At 35.3% G+C, this 17,393-nt stretch overlaps 1 protein-coding gene across 4 annotated transcripts in view; it reads left to right on the forward strand.

The window, feature by feature from the left end:
- Nucleotides 1-17,393, forward strand: part of LOC149840215 (kinesin-like protein KIN-UB) — a 149,591-nt gene that overhangs the window by 112,441 nt on the left and 19,757 nt on the right. For all 4 annotated transcript variants that reach the window (XM_090003072.1, XM_090003073.1, XM_090003074.1 and 1 more), the window contains exons 7-10: nucleotides 2,905-3,054; nucleotides 3,443-3,531; nucleotides 10,191-10,394; nucleotides 16,028-16,132. In XM_090003072.1, coding sequence (XP_089859198.1) covers nucleotides 2,905-3,054; nucleotides 3,443-3,531; nucleotides 10,191-10,394; nucleotides 16,028-16,132 — 548 coding nt within the window. The remainder of the gene's footprint in view (nucleotides 1-2,904; nucleotides 3,055-3,442; nucleotides 3,532-10,190; nucleotides 10,395-16,027; nucleotides 16,133-17,393) is intronic.

The following is a 17,393-nucleotide window of genomic DNA, read 5'->3' on the forward strand; positions in this document are numbered from 1 at the left end:
GACAAAAATAACTTTAAAAGTGCAATTGAAAAGTATAGTGAATCTAGTGAATCTTCCTCATTAAATAACTCTCATAGAACCGAAAGAATTAGGAAAAATCCTTCTAGATTTATTTTCTGTGAATCCTTCTCGCCTAAATATCGAGCATGCCTTAGTGCTATTCATTCTTACATAGAACGTAAAAATTTTTAAGAAGCCAATAAAATGATAGAGCGGAGGGAGGCAATGAATAATGAACTTAGAGCCCTTAGGAAAACCAAAACTTGAGAATTCCAAGAATTGCCTAAAGGAAATAAAACTATAGGATGTAGGTGGGTTTTCAAAGTTAAAATCAAGAGTGACAGGTCTCTTTAAAGATATAAGGCCCGTCTTGTTGTCAAGGGGTATAGTCAAGAGTATGGTATTGACTACGATGAAACATTTGCCCTGGTTGCACGTATGGTTACTGTTAGGTATCTAATTACAATTGCATCTATTAAAAAATAGAATATATATCAAATGGACATTAAAAATGCTTTCTTAAACGGAGATTTACATGAAGAAATTTATATGGATGCTCCTCTGGGTATGAATGTACCTAAAGGTAAGGTTCTTCGTCTGCAAAAAGCTCTCTATGGTTTGAAGCAAGCTCCCAAGGCTTGGTATGATGGATTTACCAGTGTAATGATAGAAAATGGTTTTGTTTCATGCTACACTGTCAATGCTCTATTTGTCAATAATCCTGATACAGGTATTGTAAGTCTGTTATTATATGTTGATGATATGTTAATCACATATGATGATGCAATAGGGATCGAAAGTATCAAATCTACTCTAACCAAAAAAATTGAAATGTCAGACTAGAGTTTTCTGACATATTTCTTGGGCATTGAAGTTGTCTATTATCACATGGGGTATTTTTTGTATCAAACTAAACTTGCTTGTGAGATCATTGACAGGTCAGACATTTCAGATGACAAAACTTGTGATACTCCTGAAGTAGTAGGAACAAAAATGAAGATTGATGATGGGATTCCCCTAACAAATCCTACTCCTTACATGCAACTTGTTGGTTCATTAATGTATCTTAGTATTATCGGGTCAGATATCTCCTGAGTGCTGCGCTTCAGATCATCAGATATGTGAAGGGATTCATAAATAAGAGAGTATTTTTATCTTCATCTTCTGAGTTAAATTTAATTGCTTATACTGACTCTGATTGGGGAGGTGACCCAAATAACCGTCATTCCACTACCGGTGTTTGTGTCTTTTTAGGAGAATCTTTGGTTTCATAGAGATGCAAGAAACAACAGAAATTGTCGTTATTTTCTGCGAAGGTAGAGTATCGAGCCATGACAACCACCACCATGAAAATTGTTTGGATTTGGCAGCTACTGAAAGATATGGGGGTTAGTGTTTAAAGGCATACAAAATTATGCTGCGACAACAAAAGTGCCATATATATTGCAAAGAATCACACTTTTCATGAGCGCACGAAGCATATCGAGATGGACTACCACTATGTTAGAGAGGAATATCTAAAAAATGCCATTGATCTGCCTTACGTGACATCAAAATATCAACTAGCTGATTTTTTCACTAAGGCCTTGTGTTCACTGTGATTCCATTTTTTCCTTGACAAACTTTCGGTTATCGCACCGTAAGCTTGAGCGGGGGGGGGGGTTAAAATCTATCTATATATATTCTTTTTGTAATACCCGATAAGGGTAATTTTGTATTTTCACTCTCTTTTACACATATTCATCTTTTTTAATATGTTTGTAATTTATTTTTTCTTTTCTTTTTCTTTTTCTTCTTTTTCATTCTTGAGGGGCCCCACAAATAGACGTTGGGACCCCTCCAACGGTTAGATTTCTAACCGTTGGAGGGGCTCCAAAGTCATTTTCTCCTTGTGGATTATATATAGGGGTAAACCCCCTTTATATCCTTTAAGCTTTCTAGCAAAGCTCCTATTCACTTCAATAAAGTTTCTTTTTATTTTTTATGCCTTTGAGCATTTGTGCTCTCATTTATGTGTTGTGCCTTTGTGCACACTTGTTTCAAGTTCTCTTTTTGTGCCTTTGTGCACTTATCACATTATTGAAGATTTAGTGCCTTTGTGCACATTGTCTCTTATGAAGACATTTTCACAAATTTTTCTGTTGCAGCTGTGATTTTTTAAAATGTTTGCCTACTTATGAAGTCAGGATATTTGCTGTTGCTTCTACAGTTTTTGTTTGTTTGGCAGAACTACAAAGTTTGCTTAGATTTTCACATTTTTCTGATTTAGTGTGTTCTCCCAGATTAGATTTAGGCTCTGATTCATCATTGACATTAGCAGCCATGACACTGCAGGCAAGCTAAAAGACCTCCTATCCATATTCTATGTGATTTGGCTAAATCACTTCTCTAACTTCTTTTTATTTCTACTGAGCTCTTTCATTATGTACTTTTCTCTTGTTTTGCTTACTATTGAAGTGGTGAAGCATGTGAAATATGGTGTAATTCTCACTCTTGCAATGCTAATATTAAGCTCTTCAATTTCCTTTGCCAACATATACTGGTAAGTGGTAAGATAACCAAACTACTTGCTACTAAAACTTTCCCGACATTGGATAAATTTCAGCTTATATTGTGACTAAGGATGTAAATGTGCTTATTTTGTCCAATCTTTTGGTTATCTTACCTCCGTAATGTTTCGTTGGCTGTGTTGGACCACCTTCTATGATTGCTGTCTTAAGGCCTGGGAAGCTGGCCCAGTTTGTGTTGGTGTTTCTTTTGCAGGCATTGTTAGTAAATATATCAGGTCCTGGAAGAGCTATGCCTTCCTTCAACCGAGTCTTCCTGCAGTCCTACTTGATTACATGTTTCCTAATTGGTTTGTTCCTAAGGGTGGTGGTAAAGACTGTTCAATGTTCTTGACAGGGAGCGAGGGACATAACCTGGAAGAGGCAAAGTCAATTAATCTTTCCTTGAGTGCCTTGGGAAAGTGCATTAATGCACTTGCAGAGAATAGTCCCCATGTTCCTGTCCGAGATTCAAAATTAACAAGGCTTCTTCGTGATTCCTTTGGAGGTTGGATATCTTTGGCTTCCGAATCTTCATTTACTTGCAGCAAATTAGACTGTTTGAGTTCACAGTTACAGAATCATTACATTGAGTTACATGCTTGGTTAAAACATCCTGCTATGATGTAATTTGTATTTAGTATAAAACATCCTGCTATTATGTAATTTCATGGATTGAGAGTTTTCATTTATATACCAGTTGATTACTCACTTCAAAGAAGCCTTTGAAAACTATACAACAAAATTTTTTACTGTAATTTGTGCTTTTCAATGAAAAAATATCATTGTTTACAAGTTTCATGACACAATCATGTCAGTCTTGTTTAGGATCAATCCTGTCTGCAAATTGATCCTTCTGATCTTTTGTTACTCAGCAATTTGTTGAAATGGTTCAGGTACTGCAAGAACTTCCTTGGTTATAACTATAGGTCCGTCACCACGACATCGAGGAGAGACTGCAAGTACTATCATGTTTGGCCAAAGAGTAAGTTTCTTTTATTCTGTCACTATGCAATTTCTGCAATCTGCTCAGACATAATGTTAGTTTAACTGCATTCTACTTACTGTTGGCTAGTATATATTCCACTTCTTAAAGTTAAGCTTTTGTTGATTAACAATTCCTGACAGCTTAGTGCTTTCTAAGCATCTTGTGGTTGTTTTGAATCAATTTCTGACATTTTCCTGCTCTCTAAGCATCTTGTGGTTCTTTTTTAATTGATTTTTTGGAGGCTGATATATTATAAGACCATGGGTCTTAATGGACAAATATTATTCAATTTAAATAAGCTTGTAGGAATTCCAAGGTAATTGTTTTGCAGAGAATTTAGATAAGCGTCTGGAAAGATGATGTCTAAATTGGTGCAGTCTTAAATTTTTCAAAACTTTCAGCAGAGCATCTATTCTTGTTTGATGGTATTTTGGCCTAGAGTTTTGTTTGCATAGTAGTCCTAAGATCTTTCGGAAACTAACATTGGTGTCTGAACTGCGATTAGGTAGCCTGTGTCTAGCTTTCATCGTAAGGATCACTGCTTACTCACCGCACTGAAGTGGCCATTTTCTTCATACTTCATAGGCATCTGCCATTTTGTTAACATGCATAGTTGCATAAGCTGCAAGCAGGCACTTGGATAGGTGTATCAGGTAACTAGGCGATATTTTTATGCTATATTTGGATGACTAGATTTTCCCCTATGTTGAAGCTTATAAAAACTGTGACATATTTGCTTCTTCAAATACTGCGAGAAGGTTGTGCATTTGGAATTGCTTTTGTAAATGAAGATGAATAGCTTCTGTTCAAAGTTTGAACATACGTAGCAGGTGTGGCATGTTTTTCTAGGAGTAGACCCAGTCATTAGCAGGAAGTTTTGTGAAGGCCAACTAATGCATCCCTCATCAACCACACTGATTTAAAGGGACTTCAATAAGTTTAAAATATGAGTAATTCTGTCATATTACTTATAATGAAGATAGGAGGAACAGTTCCAGGAAAGATTATAAGTGCCTGATTTGGCTGGCCATGTTGGTTCTAAGTTGGAATACCATTCATTCCTCAAAATACTGTCTAATATTCTTAGGTGCCTTTTTTGATTATCCTGTAAAGTTTTGTGATTTTTTCTAGCTGCAGTAGGTGTAATAAAATATGCGGAAAAACAAATACAAAGTGCACAAGCACTATTACAAGTCCAATAAAGAACAAAAACAAAATCTCTAAGGCCCTACAAAAGCACAAAGTGCACATACAAGACTTCAAAGAGTCAAAACAATAACACGAGAACATAAAAAATATCATCTTTATTATGTAGAATGCTTAGGAAAAACATTAGAAACAAATGAGTTTTTTTTACCCCTATTTATACATAAGTGGTAGTCTCAATAGAGCTTTTGGATTGTTCTAACATCTCTATTGACTAGTCAACTCTATGTTGACTAGTTCAAAAAGTACCTGACTAAAAGAGTCCCTCAAAACTAAGGCAATTACGAAAAATATAAAAAACAAAATTAAATACAAAATTATCCCTATAAGACATACCTATATATAAAAACAAAAAGACTAAAATGCCCTTGATGGTTTCTACTCATTACAACAAAAATTATATATATATATATATATTCATTATATTACGAATATATATACATATTTTAGCACCCCCTCAAACTTACACTGTAAACACCAAAAGTTTGAAAATACAAAAAGAAAATAAAGGGAAGGTTCCAAGTCTTAAATGAAAATCTTCTCCAAATGCCTGCATTGGCTATCTTCATCTTCATGATGCATCAAAGATATAATTTCTTTCTCAACCCATAGCATTTTTAAGAACTTGCAGAGAGAACAAAACAAAGGTTTCAACTACACGAAGAAAGATATTCTTACCAAATAGTTTTTAAACAAAAAGCATTTTAACCCAACAGTTTAAAAAATAGATATAATATACATGTATTTGGATTCAAAACAATATATATATATATATATATATACTTTTTTTTTGAACAAGAATAACTATGATTAATTCATATATATGAAATGAGGGTGGTTAAGTTCCTCAACAAAACATAGAGATACTATAAAGTATAAACTTAAACAATTTTAAAAATGAACCAGATATACACCTTAAGCAATAATTTTAAGATTTTAGAAACATTAGTAACAATTCAAGCAAGGTACAATAGCCATTAAGGATAAACACGAGGAATATACTTTAAAATCAATTTTTAAGAATTTCACAATTAGACAACCATAACCATAAGAGCAATATATTTTTCAAGAAAACATAAATTATGAACATATATTAGACATAAAATATCAATAAGATATAAACAATTCAGCAATAAAGTCCTAAAGGCTTGAGTATTTCAAATAAGATATAAATATTAAATACATTTTTTATATAAGAAAAATGGGCAACGAAAAAGATTAGAAGGTTCATGAAAAGATTTTAAAAATCTCACATTCAACAAATTATAACAAAATGAATGATATTTGAAAATCTCAACCCCAATTTGCTCACCACAATCAACTACCTCTTTGACCTCTAACCCCAAAACCTCAAAATTCAAGTGTATCAACGCATAGGACAATAGATTAAACACAAATGTCAGCAATAGCCATACCAATGACCATGCACCAGCAATATTGGCTATCTGACAATACAAATGAGCTACAACCACAAGAGGTGCACATCCTCCACCTCACAAATGATTGTAAAACTGCAAACAATAACATCAGTTACAACGCGTGTACATAACTCACTACAACCATGGTTGTAAAACTGATAAACAAAATTCTCTTATAAAAAAAAATCACTCAAATAAGAGGGAAGAGCGGAGAAAGTAAGATGGAAATATATATTATAATGAAGACAAACTGATGTCAATAAGCAAGAAGATTTAAAAACAATATTCAAATCAAAGCAATAAATTTTGCAATAATATGAGATTTAATCCATAAGGACAAAAAAATGGTCACAACAAGCAAATTACAATAGAGCCATCACTAACAAAAATCGATATAAACACCCAATAAACAATAAAGGCCAAATAAACAATTGAGTGATATAACTCATCAACAACTAACTCTGGTTCCACAACATCGAGGTGCACAAAAAAAAATTGAGTGATACAACACACTCATAGGACTAGAGGTCAATCAAAGCAAAAAATATTATCAATTTATACTGACAAGAAGACAGAGGTGCACATATAACTCACCTCAACAACTAAGTCTGGTTCCACAACACAGAGGTGCACAAAAAAATAATTGAGCGATACAACACATTCATAGAACCAGAGGTCAATCAACTGTCAGTTAGAACAAAAAATATTGGCAATCTATACTGACAGGAAGACAATGATGCACATATAACTCAACTCAACAACTACCTCTGGTTTAACAACACAAAAGTGCATACAACTCACCTCAATAAGGCCAAACAAATAATTATGGATGTATCGAAAGAAGAGTGATGAACTCCTCAAATAAGTTTAGTAAAATCATGCAACAAATGCAATCATATGACAAGATAAAATGTCCACCAATAAAAGTCTGTAACAAGAATGTCCATCAATAGATACAAAATAGACAAGGACAAAAGTTAACCACAAAGGGTACACTTTCAAAACCCACAAAGGGCAAACACAGGAAATGTTCTAAAAAATATATAAATTTTATTAATTCCAAGTATGCAAAAAGCATAATACTTAAAACTCGTGTGAGGTAATATGATGTAAAGAACATATAAGATAATGTTCATTAAGGAGCCATGAGTCTAAGAAATATCACAACTACAAGGCACAAACAATTCAAGTGCAATAAAACTACCTCCCAAATGGGCACAATTACAAGGGCCAACAAGAGAACACACAATAATATAAATATTTTTAATAATTTTTAAAAAGCACACTTAAAAAGCATTCATAAACCTCATAGAGGAGTTTAACATAAATTCCACAAGGATGAGTGCATAATTCCCATAAAAGAACAAGTTTTGTATGAAGAAATCATGCTCAATTCCTTATGCACAAATAAACAAACTCATTCATCAATGTGAATGTAAGACAATCACAAGTGCACAAGGATCATATATCAATATGAAAAAATATTTATTAAAATTTCAAGATAATAAGATATCCATGATCACTAAGACCTTAACCACATAAAATCTTTAATACTACATAAAATATTCTATGTTTCACATAAGAATACATCAAAGAGAAAAGAAAGAAATTCAAACACAAGTTAAGCAAAATCTAATAAAATCATACTTGTGAATGACATAAAAAGGCATTTAAAAATAAATTTTTCAAATCATTTTAAAATATTTAACAATATTAAAAAATAAAACAAAGTACAATATAACAAAAAACAGAGTAAATATGAAGTCATACATAAGAACATGTTTTGACATTTATAACCATGAAGAGCTCGAATAAAGCATATAAGTGCCAAAACCACATGCTCAAGAATACTAGATCATATACATACATATTAAATAAAGAAAGTTCAAAAACCTAAGATTCAAACTAGTTCTCATAAAGAATACACATATAAATATCATTTCACAAGACCAAATAAATATTATGAACCATTTAAAAAAACTAAATCCAAAAATAAATTTGAAAAGCATTTAAAGATTTTAGTTTAACACAAATAACAAATAAATTTTCAAAGATAAGCAAAATGAGTGTTTTCTAATGCATAATGCATGAGATAGACAACTCAAGTAAAAATAAATATTTAAGATACATACCGGGTCAATATCTCCCTTGAATCCAAGCCATACATCAATCACAATTTCCTCACGAAGCACGAACTCAAACCAAAGAATCCCAAGTCCCAAAAAGACAAAATACAAAGAAAAATTTCTTGGCTTTGATACCATGTAATGAAATATGGAGAAAAATAAATATAGAGTGCACAAGTGCTATTACAAATCCAATAAAGAACAAAAACAAAAGCACCAAGGCACTACACAAGCACAAAGTGCACATACAAGACTTCAAAGAGTCAAAACAGTAACACAAGAACATAAAACATATCATATTTATTGAGTAGAATGCTTAGGAAAAGCATTAAAAACAAATGGGGTTTTTTACCCCTATTCATACACAAGCGGTAGTCTCAATAGAGTTGTTGGAACAGTCCAACAACTAGAAATAGAGCTGTTGGACTGTTCCGATAGCTCTATTGACTAGCTAAAAGAGTCCCTCAAAACCAAGGGAATTACAAAAAGTATAAAAAACAAAAATAAATACAAAACTGTCCCTATAGGACAGACCCATATACAAAAGTAAAAAAAACTAAAATGCCCTTTATGGGCATTACTTATTACAACAAAATTATATATATATTAATTATATTATGAATATATACATATATATACATATTTTAACAGTAGGCATATATCCAATCATGAGGAGGGCCATTATACTTTTTGGTAAAATGACATGTCAATTTTTTTGGGGGATAGTTTTAAGGCTGCAGTTATTTTGGTTATTCACCTAGATTTTCTGTTAGAAGGCTTTATTACTTGAAATCAAATTGAGAAATGCTTGTACACGTTTTTTATCTTAAGAAGATTCATCTGCCCCTTTAAGAAACTGATTCTTCTTGTTTTGTAAACACATTCAGGTATAATCATGTTGTTATTTGTAAGAGTTCAATGCTAAGCAGGTTATGGTTAGCAAACTTGATAATGGCTTGTTACTTTGTTGCAGGGTTACCAAAAACACTATAGGACTCGGGAAAGCACGCTTCCCCGAAATGCGTCGCTTCCGAAACGCGCAAGGAAGCGACCCTTTTTAATGGAAAGCACACTTCCCATTATGGGGAACCAAACTTTCCATTTTGCATCCCGCTCACTTTCCGCTCGCTTCCTGCTCGCTTCTCACTTGCTTCCCAACATCAGGAAGTAGGTTTTCTTTTTTTGGCGGGCTTGCAGCCTTTAACAATTTTTTTTGCCCAATATCAGAAAAAATTGATTCCTATTTGCTTCCCACTTGACTCCTAGGGTGCTTCTGCCTTCATTTCCTCTTCGCTTCCGGTTTGCTTCCTTCTCTTTTTTGAGAGGATTCCCAGTTTGCTTCTAAGTCATCCTGCGCTTCCCGATTTCTAAAATTTTAAAAGTGTCGCTTCCCGCTCCCCCCTTCGCAAATCGCTTTCCGCTCCCCCTTCATTGACTGGCAACTTTGCTTTGTTGTTTTGTGTGTAAAGTCGCTTGCACTTATGTTTGTGTTCCTTTGTCATTTGCTTCTCCATATGTTTGTTGTGATGTGCATCGGCTTGATGCCTCATGGTTATCCTTAGTAGATGAGCTTTTGATGATGTTGGGGTCTGAAAATTGGTGTCCCTAGAAAATGCTGATCTTGAAATGCAATTTCCTCAATGTTGGAATATGGTGGTCATACTTCTAATGGCAGTCATGGTTCTATAGATGTCAAATTCCAGGCCTTCACCTAGTTCTTGAAGGCGATTACTCTATTTCCCAAACATTAACTTCTACATGTTAAAATGGTTGATTTTTTTTCTCCGTTGTGTCTCTACCATTGTTAACATAAATTTCCTATGCAGTTATTTGTTGAATGACACATTTTGGTGAGATGAACATCTTATGTGTTTCATATTTTTCTGAATATTATGTGTTGTTGTAGGCAATGAAAGTAGAGAACATGTTGAAGCTAAAGGAAGAATTTGATTACAAGAGTATGTGCAGAAGGCTGGAGATACAATTGGACAAAATAATTGCAGAACATGAGAGGCAGCAGAAGGTATTTGAAGATGAGGTGGAAAGAGTAAGTATTGAGGCACAAAATCGTATTGCTGAGATTGAAAGCGAATTTGCACATGCCTTGGAGGTTAGCTCTCTCTATGCTTCTAATTTTCTTAATGCAATGACATTAGGATATCTTGCTTTTGCTTGAGATTGACTGTGAGTGTAGACCTCATAACAATTATGGATCCCAGAGTTAATTCTCTGAGTAGTGTTGTCTATTGGAAATAAAGTGTTATTTTTCTTTAAAAACAAAGTTCCACATATTCACATCCTTCACATGTATTTATTTGACATATATTACAATTTCTTTGTGTCATTTCCCTATGGCCTTGTCAAATTTGAATGCTAGCTACCAGTGTTGTGAAAAGCTTTGAGGCGTAGCGAGGCGCTCCACCAAAATCTGAGGTGAGGCGTAAAGCGTAAGCCTCAATTTTTTTTTAAACTAAAAAAAAACTATAAAAAATATCTAAAATTATAAATAAATAAAAAATGCTTTATTGATGAAGGAAATCACATGAAAAAAGTGAATCACTTAGAAGTTTTTTGTTCAAATAGAACTGGACAGATTTTTGTTTTTTTTCAACAAGGGAGCATTCAATGAAAATTTAGGATTTTTCTAAGGACGAGTGGAAAAATCTCACTATATTTATACTTCTCACACCATCAATGATCATCATGAGACAAAAAGTTGAACGGCACAACAATCTAGTGTGTGGACATGCTAAACCATTCATTATAAATGAAATGCAAACAACACTCATTTCAACACTTCTATGCACAATTGCACAGACACAAACTCATTCATATTTCAATAATCTCAATATTTCCACATACATATGATAAGACATAAGAACGAATAGCAATCATGAAAAGTATATTAACTGATAAAACAAGAGAAACATGAAAGAAAATTCAGCAAACAAGAAAAGAGTATCCATATTTCTCACAGCATAGAAAAACTGGAACTCTAGATATCCCTCTACAAATCGAACTGACAAAATTCACCAAATCAGGGCCATCTCGAAAAGAAAAATGACAAAAAATGCATCAACGACTAGAAGAAAAAAAAAATTGAGATTATCCAAGAACAAAAAGAAAACACGTAACCTGGATAATCCAAGAAAAAAACGAAAGGAAAAAGAGGAAACTAAGAGAGAGAGAGAGAGAGGGGGCGGGGGGAAGAGCAAAACGATTGATAAAGAGAGAGGAGAGAAAGAGCATCAACGATTGAGAGAGAGAGGGGAAAGAGCACACCTGACCTCCGAAAGAGGGAGAGCGAGCGAGCGCAGCGGTGGCAGTGGTGACGACGGTAGCGAAGGAGGAGCGTGAAGGTTCAACCGTGGCAGCAGGCGCAATTGTGGCGACGATGGCGAAGCGTGAAGAGCAAGCGGGAGAGGAACAACGTGAAGAGCGAGCAAGTGAGGAGAGGGAGATGGAGCAGGCGAAGGAGGAGCGACAAGGGCAAATCAACCTAATTAGTTAAAAGTTTTAACTTAAAACTGCGTGAAAACCCTAGTTTTTTGTCAAATGGGGACTTTGACCCTCATTTGACCAAAAAATTCGAGGCTTATACACCTCGGCTTGAGGTGCGCCTCACCCCAACGCATGCGCCTCAAGGTGTATGAGGCGCATGCCGGGGGGCTTTTACGCTTTATATATGCGCCTCAAGGCGAGGTGCGCTTTTTGCGCCTTGAGGCACATTTTTAATAACAATGCTAGCTACAGTGGTAGCATAAAAGATAAAGTTGGAGCATCTAATTGTTGCTTATGCACTTAATTTCAACAAGAGCTTTCTGGTCTTACTATGCTTTATAGTTTCCAATACGATCTTTCAAGTATGTTTACAATCTATGTCATAGGGACTCGGCAAAACAGATGCCACACCCGCGTCGACGCGACGTGGGTGCGGTCAACACGACCCTGGGTGCGGTCAACGCACCCAGGGTCATTTTTGTCCATTGTTTGGGCGTTAAAAAAAAATTCCACGATGAAAAGGAGGATTAGGGCAATTTTTTTTTTGCCCTAATCTCTCCTCTCCTCTCCCCCTGAGCTCGAGCTTTGTCCCATCGCCGCCCCAGCTCCTCCTCTCCTTTCGCTGGTATGTACCCTCTCTCACTCTCTGCTTGGGTCGGCAGGGGAGGGATCAAGCACCCCCTTCCCTTCTCGCTCTCTTGTTGGGTCGACAGGAAGGGGCCAAGCCCCCCCCCCCCCCCCCCCCCTCTCTCTCGATCTCTTGTTGGGTCGGCAGGGGAGGGGCTGAGCCCCCCCTGCTCCCTCGTTTTTCGGCATGTGAGGGGTCGAGCCCCCCTCACTCTCACTCTCTTGTTGGGTTGGCAGGGGAAGGGCTGAGCCCCCCCTTCTCCCTGTGTTTTCGACAGGGGGAGAGGGTCGAGTATAATTGATTTAAAATTTTTAATGTATTTTTTTGTGTGTTTTCAGGATAAAAATGACGGATAAAGGGAAAGGACTTGCGTCATCCTCATCCCAACATGTGAGTTCTGCTGCTAGTTTTGTTGATAGTTGCAGTGTGATTGATGATGTGGGGCCACTATGGGTACATGTAGATAAACTTGCAAAAGCTGGAGAAGGAGGTGGTGGAAACAAGAGATTTCGATGCAAGCTTTGCGAAAGAGATTTTGTTGGGTCTTACACAAGAGTGAAGACTCATTTGTTGAAGATACCAGGACATGACATTTCAGCTTGCAGAAAAGTTGATGAGGCAATGCGAAGACAATACAAGAAAATACAAGAAGAATATGAGAAGAGAAAGGCAATGGTCGATTCTTCTGCAGTCAGTGTGCCATTTGCAAGCCACCAAGAAGATGCTGAAAAAAAAAGAAAAGTCAATATAGGAGGTAGATGAACGATACAAGCAACATTCAATACATATGGAAGAAAAGAATTGGATAGAAAAGTTGGGAGGTATTTTTATTCTAGTTTACTTCCATTTAATGTGGCTAGAAATCCTTATTGGAAGGATTTAGTAACATCCTTGGCAAATTGTAATTTGAGTGGTTATGTGCCTCCAAGTTCAGAAAAAATATGAACCACACTTCTTGCAGAAGAGAGGGAAAATGTGGAGAGGTTGCTAGAGATTAAAAAATATTCATGGGAGCAAAATGGAGTTTCTATTGTGTCTGATGGATGGACAGATATTTAAAGGCGTCCATTAATCAATTTCATTGCTTATTCGCTTAGTGACCCAATATTCTTGAAAGCAGTTGATGCATCTGGGGAATATAAAAATGCAGAGTATTTGAAGGGATTGTTTATAAAAGTGATAAAAGAAGTGAATGATCAAAAAGTGGTACAAATCATTACAGACAACGCTCCAGTTTGTAAAAGTGCAGCGTTGAGTTTGGAGAGTGAGTACTCTCATATTTTTTGGACTCTCTGTGTAGCACACAACTTAAATCTAGCCCTAAAGAGCATCTGCAACCCCAAAGAAGAAGAAAATTCACATGCATATGCTTTATGTTTATGGATTGAAGATTTAGAAAGAAATGTCAAAAGCATCAAGAATTTTGTTGTTAACCACCATCGTGCTAATGCTATATTTAATAGGCATTCTAATTTGAAATTGTTGAAGGTCGCTGAAACACGTTTTGCGTCCATCATTGTGATGATGAAGAGGATTAAAAGAGTGAAGAATGTTTTGATTAACATAGTGACTGATGAAAATTAGACATTCTATCGTGCTGATGATGATATCAAGGCTCAAGAAATTAAGAAATTCATTCTTGATGATGAGTTTTGGGACAAAGTGGTATACTTTCTTCAATTTATGCAACCTATTTGGGAAATGTTAAGAGAAGTTGATAAGGATGAGCCCATGCTTCACAAAGTTTACGAAATGTGGGATAATATGATTGAAAAAATACAAGTTATAGTTTTCAAGCATGAAGAAAAAAATCCTGCATTGAATGATTCAGATTTTTTTAATTATATTCATTCAATTTTAGTCAGAAGATGGGATAAGAGCAACACTCCTTTGCATTGCATGGCACATTCTCTTAATCCAAAATATTATGCAAATAAGTGGCGGGCTGGTGGTATTGGTCGTGTCTCTCCAAATTTAGACCCAGAGCTATCAAGACATAGAAATATGTGTATGACAAGACTTTTTTCAGAAGCATATTTTCTACGTCAAGTCACACAAGAGTTTGGAAAATTTTCATCTTCGAGATTATATGGACCGACATTATTCGCGAAAGAAGAAGATAATATAGATCCTATCACATGGTGGTCAACATTTGGATCAGAAACACCTCTTCTCCAACGTCTTGCATTAAGATTACTATCGCAACCTGCTAGTTCATCTTGTTGTGAAAGATATTAGAGCACATATTCTCAAATCCACAACATGAAGAGAAACAAACTCACCAGCAAGCGTGCAAAGGATTTAGTATATGTTCATTTAAATCTTCGATTACTTTCGCGAAGCAATGATGAATACAAGTACTAATTTGCTCTCTTAGTTATTTGATTATTTCTTAGTTTTCATTTAAATATACTTGTATTGTATTTATCATTTTCAAATTGGGTTTATAACGCAGACAAGGAACATCCAAATTTTGGGATGTAAACCCAGAAGAGTGTGACTTCGAGGGAGAACATGATTTCAACATAACAAACATGGATTTAGCTGAGCCCAGTATTCCTTCTAATGATGCATTTGATGATGAAGAAGAAAATTATTAACATCCATTACTTCATCAGGATATACTTTGGTATGTAATTTAGTTCTTTTATACTTTACTTATTTGATTGATATTTAGGTCAATTTATGTAATTGCTTTACTTATTTGATTGATAATTTGATATTTAGGTTGATATACTGCATGCATGATGAATCATATTATGACAATGTTTACTGTTAAATGTTAAACTGTTAAAATTTCAAAATTATATATATATATATATATATATATATATATATTTTTTTTTTTTTTTACATTTTTGCCCCTGCCACACCCCCGCACCCGGGTTTTTTGTAAGTGCCGCATCCCCACACCCGCACCCGCACCCATGTGACATAGTTTACAATTGATATCCTAACAGATCCTCATGGTGCTTAAATATTCATATGACACTGCAAAATCGTTTAGCCATCACCTCATCATCTATCTTTCCATTAGGTCACCCTCCATGTGCTGTTTTCATTCTGCGGACTTTCAACCTCTTTGTTTTTGGTTTTTCTTCATGTATTTCATTTGCCTCTTTTTTTATTGTTAAAACAATGTTGTCCATGAACCATATACATTGTTGGAGACCCTCTTGTAGGAAAGCTATCAAGGGATAAATGACTTGTGTCAGTCAAAATGTTCAATAGCACTTGGACCTGCAATTTTGACTTTACAAACACCTGCATAATCTATTCTTAAAAATAGAAAATTTCAACAAGGAGCATGTAATCTTACACACACGAAAAAAAAAAATATTCTTGTTTTTTTAATATTCAACATGTGATTTAAGATCAAGGATTTGGTGGTGAAATGCCATTATTTAACCATCAAACATCTTGTTCAATTATCCTTTTGTGGCAATAAAATAAAGAAAAAACCTAAACACAAATCATTGAATTGCCTGTAAATTGGTTGTTCGGTGTCTATGTACCTTGTTGAGGGGCTGTAGAAGGTTGATGAAGTTTTTGCTGCTTGTTGGTTGATATCATATTTGACCTATCATGATACCTGTTTCCTTTTTATTTTTCAGAATGAGAAGCTAAAGTTTCAAAAGGAGTATCTAGAAGGCATAAGGAAGCTTGAGGAACAATGCATGAAGAATCAACAAAAGTTGGCTGATGAACGAGTGGGCAAGGTTTGAATGAGTAACTTATTGTTCTATTCTGTTGTTGCACTTGTTGTGATGAATAATCTTATTTTGGATATTGCGGATGTGTTATGCTTAAGCTTCATGATTGCCTTTCTTTTTTTGCTGGACATTATACTGGTGCTTTTGACATTTTCCATGCACTCAGGTCACATTTCTATACCTCATCATATTTTTATTCTCAATTTATGATTCATGTCAAATTTTTGTGGAACTTTTGGTGTTTCTCTGTATGTGGGAATTCAATTGCATTTTTTTTGTTTGTTCTCGTCAGTAGTAAATAACAAATAATTTCCCTAATTTGTAAAGCTTATTGTTATCAAGCAAAAGTGAACTCCAAGATCTATAGCTGACTACCACCTGAATGCTCAAAAGAACCCACTACACGAGAAGTAGCAGACTACACTGTTTTCCTATGTTTGAGTTCTTACACCTGTATTACAACTCCAGAATCTTCTTGGTCGTCACCTTGTCCACTTGGCAGTGGTGATGGAGACAAGGGCGGCCAACCACTATTACTATCCATCTGTCCATCCTTAGGCTTAGTGCTCTCTTCACTGGAAAGTATTGCAAATGCACCACCATTCTTTTTCTCAACACTAGGCAGAAGTTTGTCTTATGTTATGCTCATATTTTCTACAATACTGGCACTAAACTGAAGTTATATCACCTCTACCACCTCCAGATCTACCATCCCATCTTCCTCCAACTCTATCTCTGCATTTGCATAATCACAGCAAGTACAACCTCTTTAATGATTGAACACTGAGAGACTTGATCTTACTCTCTTTTGCCAATAGCTCAGACAAGGTCTAAACTAGGGTAGGAAGGAAGGGACAGTTTAGAATGCTGTTGCGAATACTATCAAATTCAGGATGAAATGCCATCAGAAAATTAATGACCTGCTGCCAATCCTTTGCTTCATTATCACGATTCTTGCACTCCACACAATCACCACAGTTGATAATTTATTATAGGGTAGCATCAGGTCCAACACATCAGATAGCTGCTTAAATCTTAGCATGAAATGCCTGAATGAGTTCATTTCCTTGTCTCAATGCCTTGAATTCTTACTCCAGCTGATATTTTCAGGCCCAATTGGACTGTTCATAGATTTGATTATAGTACCCTCATGCATCCTTAGCAGCTTCATACTTCAAAATATTCAGACCAATATTTTGCTCCACAGAGCCTAGAAGCCATGATTTAATCTTTGCATTTTCTTTCTCCCATTTTACAATATCAGTGC

This window comes from Nuphar pumila, chromosome 4 (assembly GCF_984573655.1).
Source record: "Nuphar pumila chromosome 4, dmNupPumi1.hap1.1, whole genome shotgun sequence".
Taxonomy (NCBI): Eukaryota; Viridiplantae; Streptophyta; class Magnoliopsida; order Nymphaeales; family Nymphaeaceae; genus Nuphar; species Nuphar pumila.